Raw genomic sequence first — 22,978 nt, 5'->3', positions numbered from 1 at the left:
ATTGATATTGATATTATGCTTTGCGGATTTGACTTAATCCTCTGCGAGTTGTGGCACATCGCCACCAAAGCCTCGTTTCTCAAGCAGCAGGCTTGCTCCCACCGCTAAAGTCTGTAAATTGGAAGACAAGTCATCTTTGATTTGACTTTTTCCTGCAAGAAATTACAAAAATGGTATCTGCTGTTTGTTTGACTGCACGAGTTCCCGAGAAGTCAGTTGCCAAGCCCAAGCGTGGCATGAAAAAAAAACAACAACAACAACAACAACACTCTACCAATTCAGTTACCGCCATGTGGAATTTATCATTCAGCGACAAGCGTGTGATTGGTGTTAAGGAGCATGAAAAGCAGAGGGGTGGATTGCACAGACCTGGAGGTTCCTGTCTCCGGGAAGGAATAGAGCTGTGCAGCTCTCATTGGTAGAGCATCAAAAGATCCGAGGGGGTCGCGGGGAGTGCAGAGTGGGGGTTTGGTTGATGGGGGATGGGGGGGGGAAAAAGGGGTTTAGTAACTAGCATGGGGAAGGGCTGTGTATGAATTTTTGAGCCTCCTTATTGCCAATATGTGCTTATATTTCAACCCGGTCTTTGAGTGCAAAGTAGGTTAAATGGCCTTTTTCTCTATTGGATTTGAACTCAAGAATGAGTATCAAATCATATTTGAAAATGATATCCTATTACTATTATTATCTGTTGTGAAGTCGTCACACCGAACCCCGCCCTAAAAAAATCAGGCAGTCCTTTGAATTACGATTGTTCTCTTCATGAAAGATGGCAAGGAAAGCTGTTGCTCACTTGAGATAGCAAACGAGCTGAATATCGAGCTGGCTACCTAGCTAGCTATTTACTATCTATTAGCTATCTGGCTGGCTAGCTATCTGTTAGTTATCTATTAGCTATCTAGCTAACGTTCTACCTATTTGAGTTATTCAACTATCTAGCTAACTATCTATCAGTTATCGATTAGCTATCTAGCTAGCTATCTATTAGTTATCTATTAACTAGATAGCCAACTTTCTATCTATTTAAGTTACTTCCGGGTTGAGTGAACGCTGATGCGTGTGGCTACCGCTGCTCACCCACAGAACAACATATCTGGTGAATTTTGAAAGGCGCTTGTAAATGAAATGTATTATTATTATTATGATTATGATTATTATTGGCCGTAGTTTTGTTCATTTGTTCATTCAACAAAGCCGATCTGATCAAAACATTGAAAAGAATCATCAAAATATGGATTGGTCATTTCTACACACACTGATACATTTCTCAAATTCCAGTCATGTTTTGCCTCCAGCACTGTCAATATTTTCATTATTGTGCTTTCTCATGACGCTTTCTTCTCCTTTTTTTTTTTTTTTGCTACACGGCTTGTGAGAGGATGCCCCATGCATGTTTTCCTGGTGTGAACACACTGTTCATATGCAGATTTGGCCTCAGGCTGCGTGCTGAACGCCGGTTGTTGCTGCAACGGCTGTTTCCATCCTTGCAATATCCAGCAAGAATACAGCCACAGTATTGCTTTGTCGGTGCCGTCATAGCCAAACGTCTTCCTTGAAACTCCTTTTAAATTGGCAGACAAAGGGTTATTCTTGAGTTCCTGATGCAGCTGCCGTCACGGGTTACATCGGTGACCATTAATGAGCACGTCCCAGACGAAGACATGCAAGTCCACGCCACGGCGTGACCTTTGGTGAGACGGTCGCACGACCTGTTTTTCTGCCTTCTTTCCACTTTTGACACTCTCAGTCATCATCTTCTCTTGTTTTCCGGACCCATCTATCTTGAGGGTGTCCGGTTTCGTGAGCTCAATATGAACAAGTCAAAAACAAAATTGTTCAGCATTAGCGCAGTTCAACCCATAAAACTATCAAGAAGAGCACCAAACAAATGCATGCGCATAAAAGACTCTCAAGTGACTTTTTAAAGTGATAGCTGCAATCTCTTGGATCCCCGAACAGCTGTGGCAAATGGGGCAAATGGGCCACTGTGTGCCAGCAGCTCTCCTGGGAGTTGTACTGTCGCAATCTAAAATTACGGCTGGTTTATTATTTGATGCTGTACGTCTCAGTCGTACAGGAGCGGTCCATGGTCGAAAAGGTTTCTTCAGCCGTCATCTGTACTTCTTTTAAGGTGTCGAACGTTTTGCTCTTTATCCGAAGAGCTTCGTCAGCAAATTAAAGTTGTGCTGGTAACTCTGGCATATATTTATCCGTAACGGAGAGAGGTGGCGGTGCCGGACCTCTGCGCTGATCGGTCCCTGCTCTAAGGTTGAGGGAGCAGTCAACTACTCCTAGCTAGCTAATCTGATTACTTCTTTTGTCTACGACTGGCCCCATTCGCCCTGGTATCACCTCATCAGCATGACTAAGCCTATGCGGTAACGATCTAAGAAGTCTGCTGTAAGCACGATTGTCTGATTAGCTCTAATGTACTATGCCTGGCTTTGATTGCCCCATTAGCTCTGGTATGACCTCGTCAGCATGACGAAGCCTATGTGCTGTTGATGCTGTTTAACTCATTCACTGTCAGACGATGTGCAAAAAAATGTGTCTACTCCAGTGCCAGGGGTTTTTTGTTGTTGTCATTTTCACTTAAATTGCAAGGACCCACAGAATATTAAGTTTTAGGGCTACATAAACAATCAATGCCGTGTAAGAAACCTCACACTATGTTCTTTCATCCGAAAAAAAGAGTTAATTCCTAAGTTATATGGGTCTGGAGTTAGTTGAGATTGATATGTGGCGAGCAACAGTTTATTGAACACCTAGCTCGAGCAGTCGTCATTTAACATCCGTCAGGTGCTTTCAATGTAAAAGCATCACAGCTATTACCACAGTACAAAAGGGAAATGCTGCCCCCTCACGGGAGGGAACAACATTGACAGAGATCTGACAAGCGCTTTATCGGCACCCCCCGCAAGACCCCCCGGAATGGCGCTCCATGTCGTGCTTTTGTTTTCCAAATACATTTGGGAACGGCAATGAATGAGTTAAGAAAAATCCCATGAAGGTTACTTCAGAGTCAAGCAGAACGTGCTAATATGTATTTGTTTCCTTTTTGGCATAAGACATGCGGTCAACTTAGCAATTTACAACACGTCAATCATCTTTGCCACCGCAGCACTTCCTTGATGCTTTGTGCGCAGTGGAGACAAGCTTCTGAGAACTGCTGATTAACCCTGACACTCAGTCCGACACAATCGCTGCCTACAAAGCTACTCAATGGAAATGACAAGGACAGCAATTTTGAGCATGAGGACCAATCGTAAATTCATCAGAATGGTTGCTGATTTGGTCTGAAGAAAGCTCATCGCGGCTTCTCGGGAATAAAAATAGGCCACCAATCAAAGATGACAAGGTCAAACTGGGTGGACTAGGCAAAGGCTAGCAAGTTCGTTCTGAAACAAAAAGAATCGCATTTTTGTGACATTTAATCGAGTCTTTGAAACGCACTACACAGACTGTACAAAAACACTGCATTTTATGGACTGTACTTTTTTTCACCTAAAAACACAGTGTTGATGGCAAAATTAGAAGGAAAACTACATCAATAACGCGATGGTCAATCGTTGTGTGTCGCAGCCAATTGCGGTAACACGCATAAAGAAATTATAAGTTTGCACAAATTCCCAGCGGACAAATCAGCCCATAGCCAACGGAGCTATAGCGCCATCTTGTGCATTTTCTGGGCGCTACGTTGGAGTCCAGACGGCTCAAATTGATACGGAAGGCCTTCTTTAATCGATGGCAAACATGGATGCTTTCCTCTTCAGAACTATTTGAATCATATTCATAACTGGATGAGTAACAAGAACGCATCTTCTCCCAACCTGAACTCTCTGAAGGCATTGTTTTGATTCTGGAGCAGGGCAGTTTGTGAAGGAATATCCTAGCGTGATGTCACGAACAAGGGGGCGGGACTCGGCAGTTCCGAGCTCATTTTGTGGCAGTTTTGGGTCACTTGAAGTCGTTGTTATTGGTGTTTTGCATTTGACTAAAAATATCAGCCTGCGTCTTTTGGGTATTTTTGATGTCATAAAACGTTTTTCTGATGTCAGTTAGGAAACAAAAAATGGTGTCGATTGTCCTTTAAAACGAAACAAAAATATCCCTGTTTTTATTGTAATTAAAGAAATTAACTGTACAGTATAATAAAGTTGTTTTATTTACCTTAGTGATGGTAGTTGATGGCTTGATGGGGAATGGAGTGGGTGGAGGATGGAGGGAGGGAGGGAGTTACTGTTTGAGTCACTCACACTGTCCCCTGCTAGCTGCTTTTCGTTCATTCAAATCAACAGCAGTTTTTCAATCTCTTCTATTGCCTGAGATCGTTGCTTAGTCAACACAGAAACACCCTGAGCCATACGTAGCAACGGTCGACTTAGCCTACTGGTCCTGGGACGCTAAGTCACACAAACGCACACCTGGTTCGTGTTTTTCAATTATCCTTATCCTTCTTCTGCTCGAGTGTAAGTAAAATCTTTTGCCAAGCTTTTACGACAGATGCCCTTCCTGACAAAACCCTCGGTATTCATCCGGGCTTGGGAACGGCTCGCGTCCCCTTGTGGCTACACAACAAGCAACTCTATGAGCTTAATAAAGATGAAGATGCTCAGTAAAAGGCTCCCAAACATGACAATGCGCTGATTTTACTGTGAATACCACAAATGATCACAACAAATTCGCCCTCGTGTGGTAGATTTGTGTACTGCTCGCTCTCTTTTGGAAACATGGGAAATGTTTATTTTATGTGACACTAGAGAAAATTGCAAAAACGTTCAATTGACCATACTATGCAAAATATAAGAAAGAAAAAAAGACGACATGTGACTGTAAAGTGACCTTGAGAGTTTTGAAAGGCGCTTAGAAATCAAATGTCTTCTTATTATTATTATAATGTGGCACGATGGCAATTCACTTTGGATGATAATAATAATATATTTGATTTCTAAGCGCCTTTCAAAACTCTCAAGGTCACTGTACAGTCACAGAATCAGTTTTTTTTCTGTGGGTGAGCAGTGGCAGCCACACGCGCCAGCGTTCACTCAACCCGGAATAAATGAAATAGAAAACTAGCTAGCTAATGTTTGAAGAAATCGGAGCACCCGGAGAAAACCCACACTGGAGAACATGCAAACTCCATACAGGTGGGTCGCAACCGGGGTTGAACCCACGACCTCTGCACGCTGGCATGAAACTTTTAAATATGATAACTTCTTATTCTCTAATCTCGATCACACGCTAACCACTGGACCACCGGGCTCCTGTATTTAATCTCAACAACTCTGAATTGAGTATTTTCGTGAATCTCTTAAAGGACAATCGACACCATTTTTTGTTTCCTAACTGACATCAGAAAAACTTTTGATAGCATGGAAAATACCCAAAACACATAGGCTGATATTTTTAGTCAGATGCAAAAAAAAAATAAAAATGACTTCAAGTGTCCCAAAACTGCCACTAAATGAGCTCGAAACTGGGGAGATTCAGAAAGTCCCGCCCCCTTGTTTGTGACATCATGCCAGGATACTCCTTCACAAACTGCCTTGCTCCAGAATCAAAACAATGGCTTCAGAGAGTTCAGATACGGAGAAGTTGCTTTCTTGTTACTCATCCAGTTATGAATATGATTCAAATAGTTCTGAAGAAGAAAGCATAAATGTTTGCAATCGATTCAAGAAGTCCTTCCGTATCAATTCAAGCCGTCTTCAAACCGGTGAAGATCTGGATTCCGATGTAGCGCCCAGAAAATGCACAAGATGGCGCACAAGCCTCGTTTCGTCCAGTATATGAAATGGGCTGATTTGTCCGCTAGGAATTTGTGTCAACTTACACTTTCTTTATGCGTGTTACCGCAATAGGCTGCGACACACGATTTATCATTGCGTTATTTATGTAGTTTTCCATGTAATTTCGCGATCAACACAGTGTTTTCCGATTAAAAAAAAAAGAACCCAAAATGCATTGTGTGTGGCTTTCTCGGTCAGGGGCGTTCCCTCCGTGACGTCACGTCGGGCATCGTCATCATCTCGAAAACAAGACTTCGTGAATATTCAACGTGAGTCTTAAAAGGTAAAATCTAGCTACATGCGGTGGAATCTTTGTCAAATGCGCTCACTCGAAGTCATTTGAAGTGATTTGACAAATTATGGATGCAACTTGTCCGGAGGTGTCGGTTGTCCTTTAAGAAAATCCACAACTGTGGATTTTACCTTATTGAGGATCCCATTTCTGGGCTCTTTGTCGCGGTGATGAAAAACTGTTGCAGCACAGCCAGGTGCCTGTGATGGGATCCTTAACCTTCATCAAATTACGGCAGCGGTCACGAAATTTCACAAGTGCTCTTGTCAGTAACTGAAGAGCAGCTGTCATCTGTTTTTTTAGGGGACCACCCATATTGTCACTAATCAAGTGTCATCACTCAGGAGGCCAAATCATCACTCAAATTTTTGATTGTGCTTGATGAAGATTGCACTGGTCTTCCGCGTTGTACTGCACACACACACACACACACACACACACACACACACACACATACACACACACACACACACACACACACACACACACACACACACGCACACGCAAAAGAGAGGATGTAATCCAAGTTCTTGTAATCGGTCCCCACGATGAATGGTTAGCTAGGAAATTATGCCATTGATGACGATGCCCCTTCCTGAGTTGCTCTAAATCCTTCTGAAATAATCGTCTAAATAACCTTTTTTTGTTTGTTTTAATACAATTATTGATAAAAAAAGAAACACGTCATTATTGCCTCATCACTTCCATGGTTTATACATACAGTACACATCAAAGCAAAATGTCAAAACAACAGATGCGTTGGGAGATACGTATTTGAAGAAAATGTAAAATAAAATATAAGGAATAATATATAATGGAAAATATGGCGTGGACACGCTACCAACTGAGCTAAGTGACATGTCCTGTGTATCAGAGCTTAACATTTCAACACATTTAGTATACGTTGTCAAAAATGGAACATTTGGAATTTTCACCACACTTGTGAAAGCCCTCCTGCTTACTTTTGACAGCTGTCAGTGTGACAATGTGTTACGATATGCATTCATTCTGCATGCTGTTATCTCATCCTGCGCTGTAACAATATCAGTAGAGCTGTGACAAAATGGTTCAATAATAATTCAACACACATTTTCTAATACCACATTAAAGTGCATTTAAATAGCTTTCCAATGATGTATACATTATTGTTCTATGAAATCATGGAATTGTTAATTTTCAAAATACTGTATGAGGGGATTTTCTGCCTGTAATTAAACAGTTAAAATATGAAAATCTGTGACCGAGTTCTTTATTACACTTTAAACTATCATAACTTTCTTAATTTTTAGCAGATCTTAAGGACTATGGTACCATTGGAAAGCTTTTGAAATTCTAAACAACGACAGACAACACAAGAAAAGATTCAAAATATAAATGAGCAAATATCAACGATGGAATGCAGGCAGACTTTCGACAGAAATCCAAAATGGCTGTCACTGAATACTGGGGGAAAAAATTGCGAGCTCTAGAAATATAGATGCTAATGCTAATATCTTCTATGAGTTATGAAAATACAACTTACTCAGCTTTTTAAACTGTAATGTTAGCAATAAGAGCGCAAACTTCAATGATTTTCCCCCGTGTCTAGTTGTATTCGGAAATTTCAAGAGTCAGCATGGAGGAAACATTTGTAATACGTCATCATAAGCTGCATCGCTTGGAAAATCCCACAAAAAAAACCATTACGTACTTCACAAAAATACAATGATATACGACTGCGAGTACCTAATGCGCTCGGTTCACTGGACACAAACAATTGCGGTGGACGTTGTATTAAGTTCATCCTGTCTACTTGACATCTCATTTAAAACAGATTCTTTACTTCCAGACAGTGTACTGCAAGTGTTCAAATACCTGACATTTTTCGGCGTCTACTTCCGCTTCGTCAGAGTGTCACGGATGTTGTTGTGACGCGCCATTTTCAGCTGGTGTTGCTATGAGGGCGTGACCTACCTCTCACGCCCGGGGGCGTGGCTTGCTAATATCACGCATGTAGTTTTTTAATGTAAATTTTGTACATTTCATGGAAGCCAAATTCACCTTTTTTAACCTTACTTTGAAACTCTTTCTTTAAAACGAGTGTTCACGCCTTATATGTGATGTTTTTTTCGTGCGTGTATTTTATTTAGTCACTTTATGTTACAGTCGTATCACTTTATGTTTGTTGTTGCGCCGTGCGGACGTGATTTGTTTGTGTATTCGTGTTTTCAAGACAGACCTGGTTGGCGAATGGTACTTGAGCCCTCCACACCACAAGATGGCGCTCACAACTTTACTGCCATTAAAGTAAAGAGAAGAAGATGTGTTATCCGCTCGCGCACGTCTGTTTCTAAGTGTAAACAAAATACGGAATAACTCACGAACCTGCGCATCATTTACAGGTATAATTCCGTAACTTCATTTCGGAATTTTGTAAATATTGTGTATTTGGGTGATATGTAATGAATCAATAAACTCCGATGTTGTTGACACATAACAGTGAAATCGTATTAGGTTATGTTAGCTTAAATCGTAATGGAACATTGCTGCTATGTTATATCCAGCTGACATGTCTTTAGTTATAGCTGGTGAAATTAGGGCGTCAGATATACTGTACAGTACGGTATAATAGTCTTGATTGTGTGTGTTTTGCTGTTTTTAGTGTCAAAGATTGATAGTTTTAACTGCTTATCACCCAGCTTGCATCCCATTTTGCGTGTTAATAACATTTGACTTGATCGTCCATAGTGTCTGACAACAGATTGTGCATTTTGGTTTGTCTGTAGCGCCATTCAGCGGGAGGTTTTTCCCTCTTCTTATTTGTCCCTGAGCCAGTCGAACACTACCATTTGGTAAGAGGAAATCTCGTTTTGTCATTTATTTCACTTCATCTAAGACACAGGTGTCAAAGTCAAGGCCCGCGGGCCAAATCCGGCCCATTTTTTTCGGCCCGCAAAAGCAAATCAAACTTGCTAAATTCCATGATGATTGCTAAAATCTGAGCCAAAATTTCATATTTTTGAATGTCAACCACAATAAAAGTCATTATTCTTGACTTCAGATTTGAAAACGAGTTATTCATTAATTTGCTGGGTGCTCTATATGTAATATTTGAAGGGATTTAAACATTCTAATGGGTTCCCCAAATTCATAACGGCCCTCGAGAGGAAACCATAACTACAATGTGGCCCGCGGCAAAAAAATGACTTTGACACCCCTGATCTAAGACATGCTCTTTATTTCTTTCTGTACAATTTCAAATGATACTATTTGCCCTTGACTTGCATTGACATTTGGACCATGGAGGTATTTCAGTACAAAATCAGTACAGGGGTTTTCCTGTCTAAAATTAAGGCAGAGGTGATCCCATTCTGACCTTGGGCCATGACTGTGAATCTATTTAGTAAATTCAACAAACTCATCTTTTTACAGAAAGCATACTTTCAGTTAGGATTTTACTACTATGAAATACTACTATACTACTTTCAAATCCCACCTCCAAACCCACCTGTTTAAACATGCGTTCGTGGTCTAGTTTAATCTGCTATTTTATTATTTATCATTTTAGTCATGGTTTTATTGTCGTATTTATTGTTGTTTTATTGTAAAGGTGGGTGTTCAGAAAGGCGCTTGTAAATTAAATGTATTATTATTATTATGTTCCAATATAATACATATTGATTTATATGATGTTAAAGCATGCCCTGCGATTGGCTGGCTAGCGGTTCACGGTGTCCCCCCCACCTACTGCCCGAACACAGTTGTCACGATGAGCCGATTGGAAAATGATATCAATCAATCCGGCTGGAGGCGGCATCAAATTCATTGGAGGTGACCATCGTGCAATTTTTTCATGAAGAAAACACTGTTTTAATCACATTTAGACGCACCTTGTCTACAAACGAGACTGTAATGGAATAGATCACCGCATGTTCACAGGCACGTTGAACAACCCATTTTCAGACTGCCCACTTTTACATTTCCAGGTGTGACAATGGGGAAACCATTTTCCCATTTCCTGAAACAGACGACGTATCATGAGGCTCAAGATGCCCTCACCTCTCACCTAGAAGACAGTCCAACAGAAGATGGGAAGAGTGGTGATGTGTCCCAATTTCCATATGTGGAGTTTACGGGACGAGATAGTGTGACGTGTCCTACGTGTCAGGGCACTGGAAGGATTCCGAGAGGTAACCCTTGCTTGTGGTGTGTTGAAATAATTGAGCTAACTCAATTTGCGCCAGTGTGAAATTTCAGTACAAGGTAAAGCAATATTTTCCGTATTTTCCACACTATAAGGCGCACCTAAAATCATTGACTTTTCTCAAAAGATAACCGTGTGATTTATAATCCAGTGCGCCTTGTGTATGCTATTACAGTGTCTTTATGTTCCTCATTTGACTTGGTTGGCTTCTACCGTTACTATCCTATCTAGTGGTGATTTTTAGCACTAACCAATTGTAACCTTAGTTGTCTGCCCAACACTATTTCAGGGATGCATCGGGGCCGCGCCCTTGCGCCATTTACGCATTTTGACAACCACTGGCGCAACTTTGTTAGTCCACTGCGCCAGCACCGGCGCAAATCCATAACGATTAGCGCATATTGCTACATGATCCGCGGCACATATGACATACATATAAAAAACATACATATAAAAGGAGTCCAAGATGGCGCCCGAGTAGGCAGCCGTCAGCAAGTGCTCTGATGAGCCTTGCTTTTTTTGTTGTTTTTGTCTTGTTTTTGTGTTTTCTTTTGTCACTTTGTGTTGTTGTGCGTCGTGTGGAACGGATACGGATTGTTTTTCAGCATTTTTGACCACGGCATTCATCAAGGAGGAGACTGTGCTGAGCGGTTGCGCCTTTTTGACAGCATGAATACGCCAGTACTGTTTTTGAATGGGAGGAATGTCGGTGCCATTCGACTGTCATCGCTGGACACCACTGGGGCCATTGTGTTTTTTTTGCGCCTGTAATGGGCAGCATCTTCACAGCCCCGCTGTGTTCAGCGGAAGGTCGGTGCTGTTGGACAGTCTGCGGCTGGATGGATACATGGCTTGAGGAGCCCGCGATAAGAAGGAAGGAGTGTCAGCGCAGAGCACCGATGCGTATATGGAACTGTCGCGGGATGGAATTGAAGCTGATTTATGGGGGACAGGAGATGTGAGACGATCTCTTTTCGTCAATGGATACTACAGCTGCGTGTTTGCTTTCAACATTTAGCTTGTAGTCGACGTGCACATTCCACCATGATGTCCCTGATCCACTTGTGAAGAGACACTTTGATCCTCTCCTCTTTCATCTGGAACTGCTTTATGTAACAAACAGAAAGTGCTTAAGAATGAATGTCTGTCTGTGTCTTTGTGATGTCATGTTATTTGTTATTTAGTTTTTTTTTTGTTCTTTTGACTTCAAGACGGCGCCGCGAGAGTGGCTGCCTTTCCAGCAGCTCCTGTGTTTTGCTTTTCTACTTTCATTTCTTTCATAACTTTGCTGCTGTGAAATGTAAATTTCTCCACTGCGAGACGAATAAAGGCAAATCCAATCCAATCCAATCCATCCAATCCAATACATATAAAAACAATTGTCAAATATGCCATTCATTATACTCTGTTGCGCCTTATAGTGTGAAAAGTACGAAAAGTACGCATCAATGTCATCAGTTAGCACCTGTGTGTCGAATTTTTTTCAGGGTCATTATTCTTTCCGCAGGTCAGGAAAATCAACTTGTGGCGTTAATTCCATACAGTGACCAAAGACTTCGGCCTCGGAGGACGTATGTACATTTATCTTTGTGTGCATAGCGGCTAAAAAGCTCGACAAGAGGCATTGTCAGTGATGTGCTCATAGCTCTAGCAATATTTTACCATGGCCGCATTTGCAGAAAAGTTCTGATTGTTGCAGTGAAACCATCTGAATTAAATGCATATAATAATAATAATAATAATAATAATAATAATAATAATAATAATAATAATAATAATAATAATAATATTAATAATAATAATAATACATTTCATTGATAAGCGCCTTTCAAAACTCTCAAGGTCACTTTACAGTCACAGGTTTTTCTGTGGGTGAGCAGCGGCAGCCAAACGCGCCAGCGTTCACTCAACCCTGAATAACTCAAATAAATAAAAATCTAGCTAGCCAATAGATAGTTAATAGATACCCAGCTCACCAGGCAGCAAGCTAATAGATAGCTAGCTAATTAATTTAATTTATAATCACCTTTCAAAACTCTCAAGGTCACTTTATAGTCACAGGATTACGTTTTTCTGTGAGCAGCGGAAGTAACTCAGAAAGATAGATAGCTAACATGAAGTAACTCAGATAGAAAGCTAGCTAGCTAATAGACAGGTAATTTCATAGCTAAGTAACTCGGATAGATAGCTAACAGATAGCTATCTAGGTCTTCACTCAACCCGGAAATAACTCAAGATAGAAAGCTAGCTAGCTAATAGACAGCTAATCCGATAGCTAAGTAACACGGATAGAAAGCTAGCTAGCTAATAGACAGCTAATCCGATAGCTAAGTAACACGGATAGAAAGCTAGCTAGCTAATAGATAGCTGACAGATAGCTATCTAGGCCTTCACTCAACCTGGAAGTAACTCAGATAGAAAGCTATCTAGCTAACAGACAGCTAACCCGATAGCAAAGTAACACGGATAGAAAGCTAGCTAGCTAATAGATAGCTAACCGCTAGCTAGCTAGGCCTTCACTCAACCCGATTTGTGAAAATGATCCATTTGTATCATTCGAAACTCCTGAAGTCCTTCCTCTTGTGTCTTTTGCAGGAAGTTGTATGTCACCGCATCGGTTGTTGTCTGCCTGCTGCTGTCCACTTTGGCTGTATTTTTCCTTTTCCCTCGATCCATTGATGTGACCTACGTCGGGGTGAAGTCCGTTTACGTCGGCTACGACAAAGAGAAGCAGAGTGTCTATCTCAACATCACGGCAAGTCAAGAAGCTTGTTTTTTCCAGTTCCAATTTGTCGGTGTTTTTTTAAAACCATTTTCATGCACCAAACACAACAGCCAATTATTTTTTTCTGTGTGTATTTAACTCTTTCACTGCCATACGTGCAAAAACGTGTCCACTCCAGTGCCAGGGTTTTTGTCATTGTCACTTAAATTCCAGGATCCACAGAATATTGACTTCGAGGGCCACATAAACATTCAATGCAGCCTTAGGAACCTCAGAATCTCTTCCTTCATCAGAAAAAAGGAGTTAATTCCTAAATTGTATGGGTCTGGAGTTATATGAGGTTGAAATGAGGGTGGCTGTCCAAAATACAATGCAATACGAATTTAATTGGTTCACAGAAAGTGTGTGTAAAGCCAAAAGTTCGTCTGACAAACATTTATTTCCCATAAGAAGCCATTAAAAATTAGAATAATCTGTTCCCAGTTTCCCATAAAACATCATTTTCAACTAAGTAAGCTTTAAAACTATACAAAATATACCTTATTTTATGTATGATAAATGTGCTATTGTATTGTAATTAAAGAAATAATCTGTACTGTATAATAAAGTCATTTTATTTGCCTTTCTGATGGTAGTTGTCAATGGATGACCAACTTCCAGGTTGCCTCTCGATAATATCCGAGTGAAGTTGCCGTGCTTTCTCACTGATAATACCCTCACTCACAATGTCCCCTGCGAGCTGATTTTCCTTAATCCAAATGAACAGAAGTTGTTCAATCTCTTCTATTGCCTGAGATCGTTGCTTAGTTAACACAGAAACACCCTTAGCCATACGTAGCAATGCTCGACTTAGCGTACTGGTCCTGGGACGCTAAGTCACACAAACGCACACCTCGGTCGTGTTTCTCCATGCTCTCCTTCTTCTGCTCGACCGTAATTTTGTTTTGTGTCCTTTTTGTCTGAACACTAGCCTGTGGTGCGGTCTTTTTCGATCCCATAATAGCAAAAGTATCCTTGATAACAAACTACATATGCACTCAAAGAAATGGGTGATGAAAACTAGTCCGCCAGCCACCGTGGTGCTCTTCGACCATGTGGTTTGGTGTTCTTCCGCCAAATACTAGTCCGCCGGCTACCGTGGCGCTCCGTGTGGTTTGTATCGTTTGCCGAAAACTAGTTAGTATGCCAAGATTATATTCTTGCGAATTTAATGTTCGTAAGGCGAAAAGTTTGTAAGCTACAGCGTTCGTCAGACGAGGTATCACTGTACATACATATGGGTTTATATCGCGCTTTAACAAAGCGCCATAGTGGAAAAAAGGGGAAATGTTGCCTCCTTATGAAAAGAAGGAAACATTGCCAAACGCTATGACCAGCGCTTTATCGGCACCCAAGCATGAAAAAACAAAACCCGAACAAATTTGGGAATGGCGCTCTGTCATATTTTCAATCCCCGAATAAATTTGTGAATGCCAGTGAATTAGTTAATAAAAATAATACATATAATTTCTAAGCGCCTTTCAAAACTCTCAAGGACACTTTACAGTCACTGGATTTTTTTTGTGCGGGTGAGCAGCGGCAGCCATTCGCGCCAGCGTTCACTCTAACCGGAAGTAATACAGCAGCAAAGTTACGAAAGGAAACAAAAAAAAAAAACTAAATACAAATAATATGACAACACAGAGTCATTCATTCTTCAGCACTTGCTGTTCTCTCTTTGTGACATGAAGCACTTTTAGATGAAAGAGGAGAGGATCGAAGCATCCATGGTGGAACGTGCGCGTCTACGACAAGCCAAATGTTGAAAGCAAACAAAGCTGTAGCATCCATTGACATTCTCACATCTCCTGTCCCACATAAATCCGCTTCCAATTCCAAGCCGCGACAGTTCCACATACGCAATAAAGACAAATCACACTGTAACCGATAAACCTAAAATGAATTGGAGGAAAAAACAATGTTTTCATAGAGTGCCGAGGAAAGGAAAAAAAAAGTGTAATTAGTGACAAACTTTAGATTGAAAACATTGACTCTCCTGATGATCATCGCTATGAATGCCGATGCTGACGCGAATGCTTTTGGATTGGATTGGATATGCCTTTATTAGTCTCAGTTTTGCGTGTCTCTTTAGAACACTCTCAACATCACCAATAATAACTACTACTCCGTCGAGGTCACCAACATCATCGCTCAAGTGGAATTCGTCAACACGGTGATTGGCAAATCTCGCATGATGAACGCAAGTGCAATCGGCCCTCTCGATATGAAACAGGTACCTCACAGATGAAAGAGGATGAAATGTGCCTCCCAAATCAACGTCAACGTGTGAGAGAGAAATCCATCCCCTTCTTTCTTGCCAGATTGACTATATGGTCCCCACCGTCATCGCGGATGAGATGAGCAGCATGTAGTAAGTGCTTACATGCCTATTTATTTCAGCATTCTTGTTTGAATTCGATTCCCCGCTCTGCTGGAAGTTATTAAGATCCCCATCTGAGCATCGGCGGTGAGAATTGAAATGACGCATTGTGCGTGTTCAGCGCATATCAGTGGGCTTCTCGTACCTTCCCGGCGGTTGCTAGTTGACAATCTTCCATTGAATTACGTTGTATTGAATCAACAACATCGGTGAGTCTAGTTTTTGCTTTTTGGGAGGTTACTGCGCCGATGACCATTTTGTGTTTGGGAGCCTTTTACTGAGCGAGTTGCTTGTTCTGTAGCCACAAAGGGACATAAGTCTTCTTGCGCCGGTCCCAAGCCCGGAGAAATACAGAGGGTCGTTCGTGTCAGGAAGGTCATCCGACGTCAAAGCTCGGCCAAAACAAATACAGTACAGATGAAGAAACCTTTTCATCTTTTGACCACAACTGTAATTCCTTAGCAAATGCACGATAACATTAATGGCGCAGTCCTGAATTGACGGTTTTGTTTACATTTACAGTGACTACTGTACCCTGCAATCCATCAAGGTTCACAACATAGTTTTCATGATGCAGTAAGTTGTCTTGTAACTTTGAAAATGGTGTGCGAATGTGTAGACCTGCGCTTATCCTCAATCCCCCTCTCGACAGAGTGACTGCCACGACCACATACTTCAGCCACGCGGAGCAAGTGTCGCAGGAGATGTACCAGTACGTCGACTGCGGCGGGAACACCACTTCCAACAGCGGAATGGCAAAGCCCTTTAGCATCCCACATCCTGAGTAACAACCACAGACGACTATTCAAAGTACGATTGTGTTACCTGTTACTGTTGTCTCATTTTCTTCCGAGTCCTTCAGATGAAGTATCACAATGGTTTTATGATTTCAAGAAATCTAGACTGAATTAACCCAGGGACGCTCTTACTGGTCTCACCTGAGTATTTGAAAAAAACTACTATCGCGGTACTTAGAGGGGGGGAACACTTGGGGAAAAAAATGCTACTTGTAACGTTTGGAGTGAGTTAAAGGACAATCGACACCTGCGGACAAGTTGCGCCCATAATTTGTCAAATGACTTCTACTGAGCGCATTTGACAAAGATTCCACAGCATATAGCTAGATTTTACCTTTTAAAACTCACGCTGAATATTCATGAAGTCTTGTTTTCCAGTTGGTGACTTTGTGTAAACTTACACCTTCTTTATTCGTGTTACCGCAATTGGCTGTGACACACAACGATTGACCATGGCGTTATTTATGTAGTTTTCCTTCTAATTTCACGATCAACGCGGTGTTTTCAAACGAAAAAAAATCCCCAAAATGCATTGTGTGTCGCTTTCTCTGTCAGGGGCGTTCCCTCCGTGACGTCACCAACTGGAAAACAAGACTTGCTGAATATTCAACGCGAGTCTTAAAAGGTAAAATGAAGCTTTAATATGAGGTGGAATCTTTGTCAAATGCGCTCAGTAGAAGTCATTTGAAGCCATTTTACAAATTCTGGACACAACTTGTCCGGAGGCGTCGGTTGTCCTTGAAGTCATTTTGATTGGTGTTTTGCATTTGACTACAAATATCAGCCTGCGTGTTTTTGGGTATTTTAGAGACTATAAAACGTTTTTCTGATGTCAGTTAGAATACAAAAAAATGGTGTCGTTGTCCTACACTATTTTCCACACTATCAGGTGCTTCGGAATATACGGCGCAACTTCGACGAAAAGGTTTTCTTCAGCCGTCATCTGTACTTCTTTGAAGGTGTCGGACGTTTCGCTTCTCATCCAAGAAAACTACCAGTAAGACTTTAGTTTGCTGACGAAGTTTCTTGGATAAGAAGCGAAACGTCCGACACCTTGAAATTTGTACAGATGACGGCTGAAGAAACCTTTTCATCGATGGACCACTCCTGTACGACTGAGAGTTTACACAGACATATGGCGCAACAAAACTTTCAAGTTACAAAATATTTCAACAGGGAAATATTCCCTCTTCTTATGAAATTAATTTCTAGATATTAACGTTTCCTGAATGCATCGTACTGATAGCTGCTGTGTCATTGAAAAAGTGCTCACCAGTCGGATGATCGTTCACTCTGCTAACGTTTGGCTGGGACATTTTCAAAGGATTGTTTGAAGCTGACAAAAGCAAACGTTCTTGGATCAGTTCTTTACAAGAAGCCAAGCAAAAACCTTCTGAGAGAAAAGATGAACTCAAGAGGGCAAAAAAAAACTATGAGGATGCAGCTCAAAAGTGAAATCCCCGTCATTTTTATTCTTGACTCTATTCTTTGTTTGTTTTTTATTATTATACGGTGATACCTCGGTTTACGAACCCCTTGGCTTACGAACTTTTCGGTTTACGAATGTTAAATTTATGAAAATCTTACTTTGGCATACAAACTATTTTTCGTACACGGAGCTGCCTCAATGAGTGATGTGTCGTTCTCGAAGTGTGATGTGTCGTTCTTCTAACAACAAAATGGCAGCCGGCTTGTTTTGGTCCTCTATTCCCCGCCCCCAGTCTTCGGTTAAAGCCACGTGATTGGTCAAGAACGCAGCAGTGAGGGGAGGTGCTTTAAACATTAAAGAGACAGACAGGCAACAGTGAGAGAGTTTCTCAACTTTGATACTTTGTTCAAAGGCAGTGTGTAGACTGCAAGGTTAAAATATCCCATCAATCAGGCTCCACAAACAACCCGCACAAACCATCTGTACACTTGATGCAAAAAGCTATCAGCCCAGCTAAACAGAACACAATTGATGAGGAACTAGATAAAATGATCACAGAGAAAGCACCTACAAGGGATTATTCCTCAAGATGGTGGAAGAAGGCGGCTACGTTCCTCATCAAGTGTTTAATGTTGATGAAAGCGGCCACTCCATTTCATCAAGCCATCAACAACCATCACACAGGTCAATAAAATGACTTTATTATACAGTACAGTTTATTTCTTTGATTATAATACCATAGCACAATTATTATACCTGAAATACTGTATATTTTGTGTAGTTTTCAGGCTTAGAAAATTAGAAAGTAGAAAATTATGTTTTATGGAGACTTGGGAACTGATAATTCTCATTTTAATGGTTTCTTATGAGAAATTAATTTTTGGGATACACACTTTTGGCCTTACACACGCTGTCTGGGAACCAATTAAGTTCATAAGCCAAGGTATCGCTGTATTGTATTGTATGTACATTATGCACAACTGATTTATTGCACTGTAATCTGTTTTATGACATTCTCGTGCCTTTTTATGTTTTACAAAACAATTGTGCCTGAATTTTTGGGGGGCTGGCGTGATCATGGCATTTACTTAGAAAATGTGTCCCTACTGAAAAAAATGTTAGAGTGAAGAAAATTCTTTCAGAACTAATTAATTTCATAAGTAAAGGTAACAGTGTATAAGGTGCATAGAATAGAATCGTGGCTGGCTGCAGTTGCATTGTGCATCCACTAGATGGAGCTATGCTAAAGAGAACATAACACCGTTTTATTTATACACAATCTTCACGACCATTGCAGGTTTAACACGGTGCTTTACAAAATATTAACTCATTCGCTGCTATTCTCGAATTTGTTCCAGTATTGTTTTTTTCTCGCAGGGGTGCCGATAAAACGCTGATCAGACCTCTGGCAATGTTTTTCCCTTTCCACAAGGGGGCGGCATTTGTTTTTGTCCATTTTAGCGCGTTGTTACAGCTTCATCTGTTGTTAAAGCGCTATATCAATCAATATAGATGTATTGTATTCTGTATAGCCGCCTCCATTTCAAGCTCAGATAACTCCAGACCCGTGTAACTTTGGAATTAACTTTTTTTTCCGATGAAAAAAGAGAGTCCGATGTTTCTTACGCTGAATTGAATGTTTATGTAGTCCTCAAACTTAATATTCTGTGGGTCCTGCAATTTGAGTGAAAATGACAAAAACCCTGGCGCTGGAGTGGACATACTTTTGCACATCGTCTGGCAATGAATGAGTTAAAAATGCTACTTTCAAGAAATTAGCCTGAAATTGATCCATTTTGAAGGTGCATTGGATTATCGGGCACGCGCCTTATAGTGTGGAAAATACGGTAATATGGTGATTGAGTGCTTCGCATGTCTGGTTCTGAGTTAGAATCTTTGTCCAGGCCCTCCTGTGTGGATTCTGTCCCATGCTCGCATGAACTTTCTCCAGGTACAACAGTTCCCAAAACTCGGCATGTTAGGTTGATTGAATGAGTCTTATGAATTGATTAACTACTGACGTTTTTAGGATTGTTTTCTTGAAAAAAAGACATCTAAATTCCGTGTTGCAGATCTGTTTGTTGATTTCCACTCCACAAGACTTCTTTAGAGATGTTTTTCTTTCGCCGTTACTGTGTTATAATCCACACTCAAACGCCCATGTTGGGATTTGCATGTGCTCTGTGTGCTAGTTTAGATATTTGCAGGTCGCACGTAATACGGAAGAGCATTAGGGCCAGGTTGAAATATATACCTTTTTTTGAGATTATTCTGAGTGAAAAAGTCCCACATTTGCTAGATTCAAACTCGCTAATTTGCTACATTTAAAATCACAAATTTGTTTGATTCAAACTCAGATTCAAAGTCACAAATTTGCTAGGAGAGATAATTTGCAGAACAAATTTGATACATTTGAGACTTTTTTGAGCAGATTTGTGACTTTAAATGTCTCAAATTTGTGAGTTTACATCTAGCAAATTTGCGACTTTTTTTTCTCATCTCCAAAGAGAGATGAACTTTAGCATGAATGCACTTTAAGGTTGTTTGTTTTTTCTTCTGAATTTCACTTTCAGCGTCTTGTTCCCGCAAGATAATTTCCTCCGACGCATTTTTTCGGGGAGAAACTTTTGTTGGATAATTCCAGAATGCAGAGGCCATTACGTTACGGAAATAATAAAAGGAATATGATCGGCTTTATTCAACTGAGCTTTTATCACTGGACATTGTGCTTTGTGGACACTACTACAATCAATAACCAATGCCGTGTTGTAATGTTTGTTTGTACTTCTTAATTTTGTGAGGTTAATACTTGCGGTCTTTTTGTTTCACAGTCGAGATATCGATATATTGAGAAGAAATGTCAATCTTAAACCCTGATCAAAAATAATTTCTTTGTACAGTGATACATACCTTGGCTTATGAACTTAATTGCTTCCCAGACAGAATGTGTAAGGTGAAAAGTGTGTATCCCAAAAATTCATTTCCCAAAGGAAACCATTAAAATGAGAATAATCCGTTCCCAGGTCCCCATAAAACATACTTTTCTACTTTCTAATTTTCTAAGCCTGAAAACTACACAAAATATACAGTATTTCAGGTATAATAATTGTGCTATGGTATTATAATCAAAGAAATAAACTGTACTGTATAATAAAGTGGTTTTATTTACCTTTGCGATGGTCGTTGATGGAATGGAGTGGCCGCTTCCCTCAGCATTAGACAGTTAACGTAGCCTTCTTCTTTCACCACCTTGAGGAATGATCCCTTGTAAGTGTTTTCTCTGCCATAATTTCACCTTGTTCCTCATCAATTGTGTTCTGTCTAGCTGGGTTGATAGCTTTTTGCATCAAGTGTACAGATAGCTTGTGCCGGTTGTTTGTGGAGCCTGATTGATGGGATATTTTAACCTTGCACTCTCCACTCTGCCTTTGAACTATCAAAGTTGAAACTCTCACTGTCGCCTGCCTGTCTCTTTAATATTTAAACCACCCCGCCTCACTGCTGCGTTCTTGACCAATCACGTGACTTTAACCGAAGACGGGGGGGATAGAGGACAAAAACAGTCGGTTTTCATTGTGTTGTTAGAAGAACGGCCTCGTTTGCGAACGACACACCACTCATTGAGGCAGCTTCGTGTATGAAAAAAGTTCATATGCCAAGGTAAAATGTTCATAAATGTAACGTTGGTAAACCGACAAGTGCGTAAGCCAAGTGGTTTGTAAACCGAGGTATCACCGTACTAATATTTCCGACTGTTTTAGATCATCATTTGATGTTTTCGTTCCTGTCATGTAAAACATTGCTTTTTGTTGATCAGAATCAGAAAAGCTTTATTTGTCCCACAATGGGGAAATTTGCAATATACTATACAACTATAAGCAGTGATGCACCAGCAACCCATCACATTTATAAAATAATTCCACCTTGTGTTTTTTTTTTTTGGTCTTCATTTATCAATCGTTTAGTTTCCACACTAAGAGTAGCAGTCAAGATTTTTTTTCTCCAACGATGCCGTTGAATAACATTTGCTATCAACCAGAGTTATGATTGTGCACCGCTTGATTTGAAAAGCAGTTTTTAAATCCTAACATACACTGTGTGATGTTCAATGCAAAATAGTTGTTTCATTGTTTTACTTTGAAAATGTGTCATCCTTTTCACGATTGTGTTATATGTGATTTTGATTGTCTCCGATGATCACTTTAGCAATTTCAGTTGAATAAACAGATTGAAAGAAATTGTTGCTGTAATTCGCTTGGACACTGAACAGAGGCTCGAACACAGGAAGATTGTCTTTTACCCATTTATTTACCGTGTTTTGCGGTGTATAAGGCGAACTCCCAATGAATGGTGTATTTTCAAACCTTTTCCATATATAAGGCGCATTAGCTGTCTAACTGGATAGCTAGCTATCATCTATTCGCTAGCTAGCTAACTTGATCTATTTGAGTTATTACCGGTTGAACGAGGTCACAGTTGCTGGCTACCTAGCTGGCCTGTCTATTTGTTATCTATTAGCTGTCTAACTAGCTATCTAACTAGCTATTAGTCATCTATTAGCTAGCTAACTTGATCTATTTGAGTCATTCCCGGTTGAGTGAACGCATGTGACTGTAATGAAATGTATTTATTATTATTATTATTATTATTATTATTATTATTATTATTATTATTATTATTATTTAGTGGTGGCGGGGGTCAGTTTTCACGAAGCCACTTGGTGTGCGCTTCTTCGACCGACGCCAGACCTTGCAGCCCTCTGTCCAGCTATTAATTGAGAGTATATGCAAATTTAAGTGATTCATTCGTAAACACAACCTTCTTGATTTGAATGCCACGCCCCTGGCCGTCACACGGTCGAAGCAGCAACATCCTTAAACGAACACAACATGGACATTTGAATGGCTTGTCTTTCCATGCATGAACTGATATACGTATTTGTAACCTGGCTCACGAGCTCTTCCTGTGCAGGAGTTGACAGAGTCCTAAAATCCGCCCAAGGCTAGATTTCTTACCCGAGGATGCCATTTTAACAGGCTGTGCCTGTTCACCTCAGATTGACCCCAGATTTTCTCTTCTTCCGTTGTGGGCCTTGTGTTCGGCCAACTAAGCATTCAACAGCATGAAACTTTTAAATGTGATAACTTCTATTCTGTCTACTCTCTATCGTTGAGATATTGGCATTGCAGCGTATAAAATAACAAACTACTTTCAACACTTTAAATTGGTCAATAATTTTCACAAAATGAAGCTGAGACAAATTTGTTGAACCGTCAAATAATATAATTATTATACCAACTAGTAAAAAAATATAATAATTGAATGATAATAACAGCATAATGTG

The 22,978-nt window shown here is 40.4% G+C and overlaps 1 protein-coding gene across 3 annotated transcripts; it reads left to right on the top strand.

Annotated features, from left to right (window-relative positions):
* The first annotated feature begins 8,333 nt into the window (after positions 1 to 8,333).
* On the top strand, positions 8,334 to 21,872 carry LOC148882566 (transmembrane protein 106B-like). 3 transcript variants are annotated; one of them, XR_016113478.1, is made up of 11 exons: positions 8,334 to 8,462; positions 8,847 to 8,912; positions 10,047 to 10,250; positions 11,772 to 11,835; positions 12,860 to 13,019; positions 15,121 to 15,261; positions 15,350 to 15,399; positions 15,931 to 15,984; positions 16,061 to 16,218; positions 16,761 to 16,830; positions 20,208 to 21,872. XR_016113478.1 is itself a non-coding variant. In XM_088987037.1 (10 exons), exons 3-9 carry the CDS (start codon positions 10,055 to 10,057, stop codon positions 16,194 to 16,196), a joined length of 801 nt encoding a protein of 266 aa, XP_088843163.1. In that variant the 5' UTR covers positions 8,335 to 8,462; positions 8,847 to 8,912; positions 10,047 to 10,054; the 3' UTR covers positions 16,197 to 16,218; positions 20,208 to 21,872. The 3 variants fall into 3 exon arrangements, 1 of the variants encoding a protein (XP_088843163.1); XR_016113477.1 differs by having other exon boundaries at positions 8,335 to 8,462; positions 16,061 to 16,830; XM_088987037.1 differs by lacking the exon at positions 16,761 to 16,830 and having other exon boundaries at positions 8,335 to 8,462.
* Positions 21,873 to 22,978: the final 1,106 nt, after the last annotated feature.

The sequence above is a fragment of the Hippocampus bargibanti genome, linkage group LG20 (genome assembly GCF_051943395.1).
Source record: "Hippocampus bargibanti isolate YZ-2025 linkage group LG20, ASM5194339v1, whole genome shotgun sequence".
In the NCBI taxonomy this organism is placed as follows: domain Eukaryota; kingdom Metazoa; phylum Chordata; class Actinopteri; order Syngnathiformes; family Syngnathidae; genus Hippocampus; species Hippocampus bargibanti.
This window is presented reverse-complemented; position numbering and strand designations above follow the sequence as displayed.

Coding starts and splice junctions, on each gene's coding strand:
- LOC148882566 (XM_088987037.1), top strand. CDS start 10,055: ATGGGGAAACCATTTTCCCATTTCCTGAAACAGACGACGTATCATGAG. Junction 10,251..11,771: donor CACTGGAAGGATTCCGAGAG/GTAACCCTTGCT, acceptor TTCTTTCCGCAG/GTCAGGAAAATCAACTTGTG. Junction 15,400..15,930: donor GATGAGATGAGCAGCATGTA/GTAAGTGCTTAC, acceptor TTACATTTACAG/TGACTACTGTACCCTGCAAT.